Here is an 11,108-nt window from a genome sequence, read left to right on the forward strand (position 1 = left end):
ATATCTTCTTTAATATTGTAACTGTAATTCTTGCTTGATAATTGTTTTGTTATATGTAATTGTACTATGTAAAAGTTAAAACCTTCCTTAAAAAAAAAAAAAAAGAAAAGGGGAAGTGCTGTGGATATCGCTCTGTGTAAATAAAGTTCTGATTGGCCAGTGGCCAGGCAGGAAGTATAGGCGGGACAAGAGAGAAGAGAATTCTTGGAAGTAGAAGGCTGGGAAGAGACACCGCCAGCTGCCGCCATGAAAAGCAACATGTAAAGACACCAGTAAGCCACAAGCCATGTGGCAAAGTATAGATTAATAGAAATGGGTTAATTTCAGATAGAAAAAGTAGATAACAGGAAGCCTGCCACGGCCATACAGTTTGTAAACAATGTAATTTTCTGTGTGTTTACTTGGTTGGGTCTGAGCATCTCTGGGCCCTGGTGGGTGAGAGAGATTTGTCCTGACTCTGGGCAAGGCAGGAAAACTCTAACTACATTCCCCAGTCACCAGTGTGCTATGGATAAAGACAGGAATGTGTGTCAACGAGATGTATATGCCAGCTGACACAACCATTGCATGATTATTTATTTACAGGAGCCAAGAAACAAATGTACCTCATTATGAAATAGGGATAGGCTTGTGTGGTGTGGGAATCTAGGAGCTTGCCAGAGGACTGGCTGCTGAATATGATCAAAATGCATGTTATAGATGTATCAAATGATCAGAAGACAATAAAAATGATTAAGAAGAAGTCAATCACTGAATATAGTAGGAAGGATGGATAAGGAAATACTGATACAGTGTGGCCTTGACAAGAAGAATATGCTGTCCTATGAGACAGCAGAATGGACCTGAGTTAGTTTCACCAAGTGAGATAACCGAGGCACAGGAAGACAAAGGCTGCCTGGCCTGAGTTACATGAGTCTGAAAAGGTGGAAATCCTGGCATGGAGAGCATTGTTCTGATTCACAGAGGCTGAGGAGTGTATCTATTACACATTTGAACAATAAATAATGGTGTGAAACATCATGTTAACAGCTTGTGCTTCTGTTTCCACACCATGTTCAGAAGTTAGCCACAAGATCAATAATTGATACATGAGATTAATATTTCCAGCTGGGTGGTGGTGGTGCATGCCTTTAATCCAGCACTCAGGAGGCAAAGGCAGGGTGATCTCTGTGAGTTTGAGGCCAGCCTGGAGTACAGAGTGAGTTCCAGGAAAGGCTCCAAAGTTACACAGATAAACCCTGTCTCGATAAACCAAAAAAAAAATTATATTTTCCAGTCAATGCCAGTCAATACTTCCCAGATTTCTCACCACATCTCTGTCCTTCCTCTTTCATGTTCTTTCTCTCACTTAGCAGTGAAAACATATATAGAAAAAAACAGAAATCATCCAATGCAATCCATGATGTGTTGTCAAAGTCCTGATTGTGTACCTTGCCTGCGTGTGACTGACATACCTGGTGTCTCTCCACTATAGAAAACTCTCTTTCCCCCAGTGCTGTCAATAGTGTATGGCTTCCTTGCTGAGAGTGAGACTTGGGTCCACTTCCCCTCCTCCATGTGTGGATTTTGTCTGGCTTTAGTGTTTACAGTCTTGTTCATTGCTGCTGAGAAGAGGAGCTTTCAGAAGCTCAGGAACTAAAGGGGAGGCATGGAGTTGGCATCTAATCACTCAATTAACTTTTTTTTTTTTTTTTTTTTGGTTTTTCGAGACAGTGTTCCTATGTATAGCATTGCACCTTTCCTGGAACTCACTTGGTAGCCCAGGCTGGCCTCAAACTCACAGAGATCTGACTGGGTCTTCCTCTCAAGTGCTGGGATAAAAGGATTGAGCCACCACTGCCTGGTTCAATTAACTTTTTATCTAATGGAGTAAAACTTAGTTTTCTGAGGATAGTGATCAGGACTAAACTTAACTCTCTGGGCCAGTAAAAAATGGAAACACACAAACACACACACACACACACACACAACACACTTCTTTAGGCTCTCTCTATATTCTTCTATCTTATTTTTTCTTTTCCTGCTTATACACCTCAGCAAAATCTTTCAGAGAGTATAAAAATTATAACAGGACTGCTTTCTATTTTTTCAATTGAATGATTAAACTGACTACAGGTGAAAATATTGTGTTTCTCATTTACTTTTCATGATTTAACATTTTATGTATTACTTGTGAAAAATAAGCTGTCCCCAAGAACACACATACATTCACATCCAATCAACTTGTTATAGAGTAATGAAGTTTAAGTAAGCAAGGTGTTTTTCTCAGCCGGCACTTTCACTGGCAGGCTATATCTTGCAGTTGCAAAGAAAGGATCATTCATTTTATTATTTCAATCAAAATGTAATCTTATAAAAAAGGCAAAAAGAATCATAAATCAACAATTTTATATATTAAAACAATCAGTCATTTCTATGTTAAATCATATCAGGAAGCGGAGGGCAGAAATGGGTAAAAGGAATTAAAATCTCCTTTGATCCCCAACTTGTCCTAGCAAGAAAGGCAAGTTAGCTAGTAACAACCAGCTACCTTTTTCTTTTCATTTCTTGATTTCAACAAGTCTTTCACTCAACTATTAAAAGTGTGACTTTTCAAACTTTAAAATTTTCCCAAGATTTTCTACATCAAAACCATTAACAAAATCCTCTTACCCTAACCTTACTAATAATCTACATGTCTAAATACTTTTCCAAGAGTGCCAGTGGAATCATTAATCTGCTCCAGTAGCAAGGTTGGATAAAGTCAATCACTATTATTGTATGTACAAGTCACATTGCACAATGTGGTGCTAGAAACCCCTTTTGAGTTTTCATATAACTCATAGACTAGGAGGGATGTGGTGGCCATGAGAGCCATAAGCAGAGCTGTGCTCAATAACAGCATGAGGTCCTGTGGACATGTAGTTCTTGGGGCTCTGCCTCTCCAAGGCTCCCTTGTAGAAACTTTGCAGCCAACTAAGCCATGTTCTACCATGTCCAATGCTGCCTGTTGGTCCTCTTGCCTTGCTCTTGACAGTTCATGCTGTTGCAGTTGAAATGAAGGATTGATGGTAATGTAACTGTCTTGTTAAATAAGAAACAGAGAGTCAACTGCAGAGTTAAAAGCCAAGAGGTCAGAGCAATAGCTGAGAGCTGAAAACATACCCTTCACTGCTGCTCTGTCTTTCCTCTCCGCCAAAGAGCTACTTCCTGTGTCCTGTCTTTTATATAGACTTTCTGTTCTGCTTTCTCATTGGTTGTAAACCCAACCACATGACCTCCTCATCACTGCCTGTCTGTACAGACCTCCAGGTCTTCTATGGTTGGTATTGAGATTAAAGGTGTGTGTAGCCATGCTGGCTGTGTCCTTGAACACACAGAGATCTACCTAGCTCTGCCTACCAAGTGCTGGGATTAACGGCATGCACCACCACCACCAAGCTTCTGCTATGGCTTGTTCTGACCCCAAGGCAACTTTATTAACATACAAATAAAATCACATTTTATAAATCAAGTGTTACCACAGATTAACGGTGCTGGTTATGGCCTGGTGAAAAGGTCATGAACTACAGCCACACTACCTGGTACTACTTGCTCTATTAGGAGGAAGTGAGGGGAGAAGAACCAGAACTGGGAAAGAGCAAATGCAGAGGACAGAGAGAAAGATGGTGAGGAGGAGCAGAACAGAGGGAGGTGGGGGGGTGTCTGAGTCAGAGCTCTTTAAGACACCAATGGGCTTACAGAGCCACACCACACATGCACAGATTGTACAACCATGCATATGTGATCACCAGCACACACTGATGACAGAAGACACAAGACCCTTTGCTAAACTACTGAATTGTGCATGTGGAGTCATGCAGCTGGAGTGAGAGCAGAATTCTAACAACAGTCTCTATGAGTTCATATGTACATGTTGTGTTCTAAAAAAAACGGTTTCCTTGATGTTGTCCACAAATTGCAGTTCTGACAATCATTATACCCCATCTTCATAGATCCATGGACAGTGAAGGGAGTGGTGCCTGTGATGGATTCTGATGACAATGGAAAATTCTGTGTGTTTTATTTTTAGGTAAAGATATCTCACTTCTCATGATGATTTTTAAAAGTGATCTGTTTCTACAAATTTCCATGATCAACAGAGATGAAAGTCATGGTGTAATAAACTGAATTAGCTAAAATCATTGCTGGGTTGCATTTGAACCTCAAGTGCACAGGCCTTAGAGGGACGTGGGAGATTTCAGACCTACTAGGGTTTATGAATGATCTTGACCAGATAGTCATCTTGGTTTTACCCTAAACTTCTGTGCTATAAAACTCAAGAATTCTGACCAAAACTCTGCCTGAAATGTAAAAAGACTTCAAGAATGTCCATGGGTTTCCTTACCAAGGAATTCCAGTGACCAAAGTGGGGCACTTTATGTTCTCAAAGCTGTCGGTTGGCATTTTTTTTCATGGGATATTGTGTCTCAATTTTTTTTTAAATACGGAGAACATGTAATATTTTAAGGACATTGGATCCCTTCAGAACATGTATGTAGAGAGAATTTAAGGGAAACTAAGAAAAAGTGCAGCCCAGATGACTGAGAGGAGTGCTTAATCTAATGTTATTGACGTAAACTCCTGGGGGAAGTCTTTTTTCTGTGTGCTGTACGACCCCTGGTGGTGCTGAGCAGCTTCACAGTGAGGTTTATGTCTGGGTGTTCACTGAAGTCCCCTCACTGTGTCTCTAGCACAGTAATAAGTGGCGGTGTCCTCAGATCTCACACTGCTCATTTGAAGGTACACAGTGTTCTTGGCATTGTCTCTAGAGATGGTGAATCGGTCCTTCAGGGATGGGGCATTGTTTGTGGTACCACCACCTTGAATAATTTCTCCAACCCACTCCAGCCTCTTCCCTGGAGCCTGTCTGATCCAGGTCATACAGTAGTCAGTGAAAGTGAATCCAGAGGCAACACAGGAGAGTCTCAGGGATCCCCCAGGCTGTATCAGGCCACCCCCAGACTCCACCAGCTTCACTTCACACTGGACACCTGCAAAATCAGAGAATCCTGTTAGCATACTGCCATAAAGACTCACTGTGATCCCTGCTCATGTCCACTAACACACTCAGTATCTCTGTTTCTCCATAAATTACCTTTTAAAAGAGCAACAAGGAAAACCCACATCAGCCACAAATCCATGGTGTGCTGTGTTCAGGGCTGATAACTGAGTGGGGAGACCTGGGAATCCAGGGCTGATTGCTTTTGCCTGAGCTTCAAGGTCAGTGCTGGTGGTTTTCAAGAGAAGAGAGAGGCTTTATTTGCATGTCTTCTTGCTATATAACAAGTTTTGTAGCTGGTGCTGAGAAATGGCATGTTCTACTTTCTAAATGTCTTGGGGGAGTCTGGTAATAATGATAATAGTAGGAAAATTTTGTATATGGTACTAAGCTATTTTTTTCATGGCACACACTTAGTATCATCTATTTTGTTTAATACGCACAAACAAAAGATGCATTTTATGGTTAATTAAGCCCAATTCTTCATGCCCTGTTATAAATGGTGGTAACATTGCTTTGTTAATGCTTTGGAGCTCTTCTGTTTTACTGCGTGGACTTCAACACTGATGAACTTAGCACTGCCTTACTCAGCTCCAGTGCTAATTGTCACTGCCTCATGACTTTGGGAACTCCCTTTCATTTTATTCATTATTTTTTTTAATTATTTCATTTATTATACAAACCAACCACAGTCTCCCCTTTCTCCTCTTTTCCCTTTCCCTTGCCAGCCTCCCTTGTACCATCATCCACTTCTCCATACAGAAAGGTTCATGCTAACCATGGGAGTCAGCAATGCCTGGAATAACAAGTTGAGGCAAGGCTAGTTTCCTTTCCCTTCATCAAGGCTAGGCAAGTAATCCTAGCATGGGGGGTGGGAGAACTCCCTTTCTGGAATGAGATCATATGACAGGACTGAATTCTAGTGTTTATCTAGGAAACTTGAGGGGCCTTGTCTGGATTTGTGCCTATCTAGCAGTGTGAAATTCTTGTGTTTCTACCTATGTAAGTTCTCATCTCCTTGTACATCTACCTATTTGTTCACAAGAAATTGACTGACTAATAGGCTGAACTTCGGTGTATAGCTCAGCATTTGATTTCTTTATGTCCTGCACATGTGAGAGAATAGATTGGACCTCAGTATGTTATACCAAGTGAGATAAACCAGACACAAGAAGATAAATGTTGCTTGACTTGAGTCACATGGAGTATGAAAAGGTGGACTTCCTGCAATGGAGAGCATTGTTCTGTTTCACAGAGGCTGAGGTGGGAAGTTGAGGTGATATGAAAGGGCACAGGTCCCAGTTTTGCCGGACAGATGATAAAGTTGGGATTTGTGTTTCAAATGTGTTTAATTGCACATACTACTTTTTTGAACCAGAAATAATGATGAGACAGCATGTTGACTGGTTGCTCTTCTTTTTCATCACTGTGTTCATAAATTAAACAGAAGAAGACTAACTTATGTATGAAATAATTATTTGCTTATTAATGACTCTTAAAAACCAAATGTTTAACAAAAGTGATAGTGTGGAAATTCATTGTTGACATGTACTGTATCTTCTCTTGAATATACTTGAACAGAATACATGAATATGATTACTGATTTGATAGTACATGTGTCCTCAGAATATGAGCATGTTTGTTGTCTTGTTTTGTTAGTTTAATTTAATTTTTTAAATTATTTCTCTCTTAACACTTTGCAGATTTCTCACTACATCTCTACCTTTCCACTTTCATGTTCTTTCTCTCACTTAGCAGTAAGAAGAGAAATAGAAAAAAAAACACAAAAACATCCAACACAGTCCATGATGTGTTGTCAAACTCCTGATTGTGTACCTTGCCTGAGTGTGGTTGACATACCTGGTGTCACTCCACTATAGAAAACTGACTTTTTCCCAGTGCTGTCAATAGTGTATGGCTTCCTTGCTGAGAGTGAGACTTGTGCCCACTTCCCCTCCTCCATGTGTGGATTTTGTCTGGCTTTCAAAGAAAGGATCAATCATTTTATTATTTAGTACAAAAGGTAATCTTACTAAAAAATCTTAAGAGAATCACAAATCAAAACTTTTATATATGAAGACAATCATTCATTTTTACTTTAAACCCTCTAGGTACATACACAATAATCAACAGGTTTTTTTTTCTTAAATCTCATCAGAATGCCAAGGGAAGAAATAGGTACAAGGAATTAAAATCACCTTTGATCACCAATTTATCCTAGCAAGAAAGGCATGTCAGACAGTAATGGTCGACTGAGTTTGTTCTTGTTTCTTTACCTCAACAATTCTCTCACTCAACTCTTAAAAGTATGACTTTCTAAACTTTGAAGCCAAGATTTTCTACGTGAAAGAGATTAACAAAAACATCTTAACCTAACTATACAAGCAATCTACATGTATAAACACTTTCTAAGAGTGGTCATTGAATCATTAATCTGCTCCAGTAGTAATGGTTGGAAAGAGTCAATCACTATCATTGTAAAGAGTAGACACAGTGCACAGTGCGGTGCTAGAACTACCCGCTTTGAGTTTTCATACAACTCATAGATTAGGAGGGATGTGGTGGCCATGACAGCAATAAGCAGAACTGTGCTCAATAAAGGCACCAAGTCCTGTGGACATGTAGTTCTTTTGGCTGCACCTCTCCAAGGCTCCCTTGAAGAAGCTTTGCTGCCAACCGAGCCTTGTTCTATGAGTTTCAATGCTGCCTGTTGGTCCTCTTGCCTGGCTCTTGACAGTTCATGTTGTCACAGTCTCTGTGAGTTCATGTGTGCATCTACCATGTTGTGTTCTAAAAAATGGTTTCCTTGATGTTGTCCACAAATTTTGGTTCTGACAATCATTATACCCCCTCCTCTTCATAGATCCATGAGCAATGAAGGGAAAAGTGTGAAAAAGACAGCCCATTTAGGAATGAACATGCCAAATGTCATTGAATTGTGGGTTTCATGATGTTATTCTTAAACATAGCAGGATACTGAAACAGACCTTTTGGAGAGCTGGCTAACCTCTGCTGTCAACTTCAAGTTCTGTAACATGATCCTGTCCCTGTAATATGATTTCATCATAAAATAGCAACTTTTAGCTCCCATAAGTTGATTCTTGTGGGACTTAGTCCTATACACACTGTGGCCCTTCAAATCTGATACAAAACCACTTTTTTATGGACAGAACTTGGTTCATCTGCCTCAACCCTCCTTCATTAAGCTAACATTGTGGCTCATGTCTGCTGTCCCTGAGAAGAACTGTCACCTTCTCTTCCAGTTCATAGCTTACTAAGTTCCTTCAGGGACTCTAGCTATGTACCTTTGAATGAGAATGTCCCCCACCGCACGTGTGCACACACACACACACACACACACACACACACACACACACACACACACTCTCTCTCTCTCTCTCTCTCACACACACACACACACACACACACACACACACACACACACACACACACTCTCTCTCTCTCTCTCACACACACACACACACACACACACACACACACACACATGCTCATAAGTTTGAGTTCTTGACTCTCACTTGGTGGAACTGTTTCAGAATGATGAGAAGGTGTGACCTTGTCAGAGAAAGTTTCTCATTTGGGAAAATTTTTGAGGATTCTAAAGATGCATACTATTTTAGAGACGTTTGCTTCCTGGTTATAAATCAAATTGTGAGTCCTCAGCAGCTGCTGCTTCCACCTGTCTTTCTTAGCCATCATCCACTCTGAGGCTTGAAGTCATAAGATTCATTAATGATTTCTCTTTAATTTATCACAGCAATAGAAAACTAAATAAGATAGTTATCACTATTTTGCATGGTGAGGGGAACTATCCAAAAAATAAGTTTGGAATTTCTTTGGCTCTTAGACAAATAAGCCTGAAGCCTGTCAGTGATGAGATTTCACCGTGAAGATCCAGTGTGATCCATGATGGATTCAGATAACAATGGAAAATTGTGTGATTTTGATTCTCTAGGTAGGTAGATTGTAATATTCCAGCTCTGGATGAGGGCAGGGTCTGAAGATGTGTGGATGCAAGAACTGCCACAAGAGAAATCAGACATAGGACTCTACTTAGTTTCATTTTTAGAAGAGATGGACAGAGAGGAATTACGTCTCAGCCTGGCTGTTCTACTCTGACAGGACCCAACTTGGTGGCACCAGTCTTAGCAAGGATATAAGGAGTTGACAAGTGAAGGAGGTGAGCCAGACCATGGTGGTCCTGATAATCTTTCAGCCTCACTGACTAACAGCCAGAGTACTTCTTTATTCATACAGAATTTAGCATGCAGGGATATATTCATGATGTTCCAAAGTATAGATCACATAAATTTGTTTTGGGACATGTGTTTCACTTCATTTTGCTCACCTTTTAGTCATCATTAATAAACTATGACAAAATAGAGTTATCATTTCCAATAATTTTCCCTCAAGTTTTGAAATCATTGATAAAGAATTATCAGTTTGACTCATTAGCCATATAACCCAAGTTTTAAGAATCTAGAGGCAAATGACAGTCTGTTTTCAAGTTGATAGCATTTGTAGCTGGAGGACACTAGACCAACACAAAACCTCCTAGCCAACCTAGGCAAAATGTCATGTCCCAGTCAGTGTATTATTAACACTTAATGGTAAGAGTGCCCAAGACATGCCAGGCGGTGGTGGCACACACCTATAATCCCAGCACTCGGGAGGAAGAGGCAGACAGATAATTGTGAGTTCAAGGTCAGCCTGGTCTACCAAGCAGATCAAGGAAAGGCTCAAACCTATACAGAGAAACCCTGTCTCAAAAAACAAACAAACAAAAAAATGCCTGAGACAAATCCTCAGGCTAAAACTGCTGCAATTGTTTTTCAAATACTGGCATAATATAATGTTACTCCTAGCATTCTCTTTCTCCTTTGTCATATGACACCACAGTGACTCTGTATGTGCTAACTTTTCTAAGAAAGGGAGGTCCTGACATTTCATTTTTTTTTATCATTGTTTATCAATATAAGTCTCAGTGTAGGGCTGAGGTAACTTCAGCTACTCTAACTTGTTTCTCATATGCCACATAATTGTCTGAGTACATATAGGAAGAGACTTGTAATCTGATATGTGGCCAAGTCCTCTACCCCATGGAATCTTGTTAAATTTGTAAAGTTTACTTTGTTTTGAATATCATGTCATTGAGTAAAAACAGGGACAGGTGTCTTTATGTGTCACAACCTCTAATGCATGAGGAAGACCTTCAAATAGATAAGAGTATCTCCCAAAAAGCAGGAGGCATAGTATGTTTAGGATTGTCCTGGGGAAGCTTAGAAGTAGTACTTTTGGGAGAAGGCATACATGATTCATACACATAACCATCAATCCAATATCCGCAAACTGTACAAATATTAAAAGTTTCCTAAGTAGGCAAAAGGTGGTGATGAAAACCACAGGTGGCACAGAGGGCATCATGTGGCTCAGCTTTGCCAGATCTTTGTCAAGCAGCTGTGATGGCTTTATAACTTCTGTCTTTCCCACCAGATATGGCAATTCCAGAAGATCTCACTTGCCATGATGCTTGATTGAAAGGATAAGTTTCTACAAATTTCCATGTTTAACAAAGACGAAAGCCATGGAGTAATAACCTGAATTAGCTAAAAGCTGTGTCTCATCTTAACTTGAGGTGCACAGTCCTCAGGAAGAAGAGGAGTGGTTCCAGACCTGCTAGGATTTAAGATATAGGGGTCATAAATGTTCACCCCATCTTACTCTTGGATTTACTTTAAACCTATATTCTATTCTAATCAAAAAATCTGGCCAGGCCTCTGCCTGGAATATGAAAAGTCTCAGGAATGTCCATACATTTCCTTACCATGGAATTCCAGTGAACAAGTAGGGGTACTTTATGTTCTCAAAGCTGTCAGTTGGCATAGGGTTCATGGGATATTGTGCCTCAATTTAAAAAAAAATACAAGGAGAACATATAATGTTTTGAGGACATTGGATTCCCTTCAGAACATGCATGCAGAGATAGTTTCAGGAAAACTGTAGGAGAAAGTGCAGCCCAGATACCTGAGGAGAGTGCTTAATCTAGTCCTATCTGCATAATCTCCAGAAG

General features: G+C 40.1%; 1 gene segment (V, D, J or C); it reads right to left on the bottom strand.

The window, feature by feature from the left end:
- Positions 1-336: 336 nt before the first annotated feature.
- LOC118575311 lies at positions 337-5,162 on the bottom strand (the record flags this gene model as incomplete). The annotated part of the segment is given in 3 exon segments: positions 337-361; positions 4,706-5,012; positions 5,117-5,162. Coding segments are annotated over 3 exon segments (378 nt in total), but the record flags the coding sequence as incomplete, so codon positions are not given.
- Between the last annotated feature and the right edge of the window lie 5,946 nt (positions 5,163-11,108).

Source organism: Onychomys torridus, unplaced genomic scaffold, assembly GCF_903995425.1.
Source record: "Onychomys torridus unplaced genomic scaffold, mOncTor1.1, whole genome shotgun sequence".
NCBI lineage: Eukaryota > Metazoa > Chordata > Mammalia > Rodentia > Cricetidae > Onychomys > Onychomys torridus.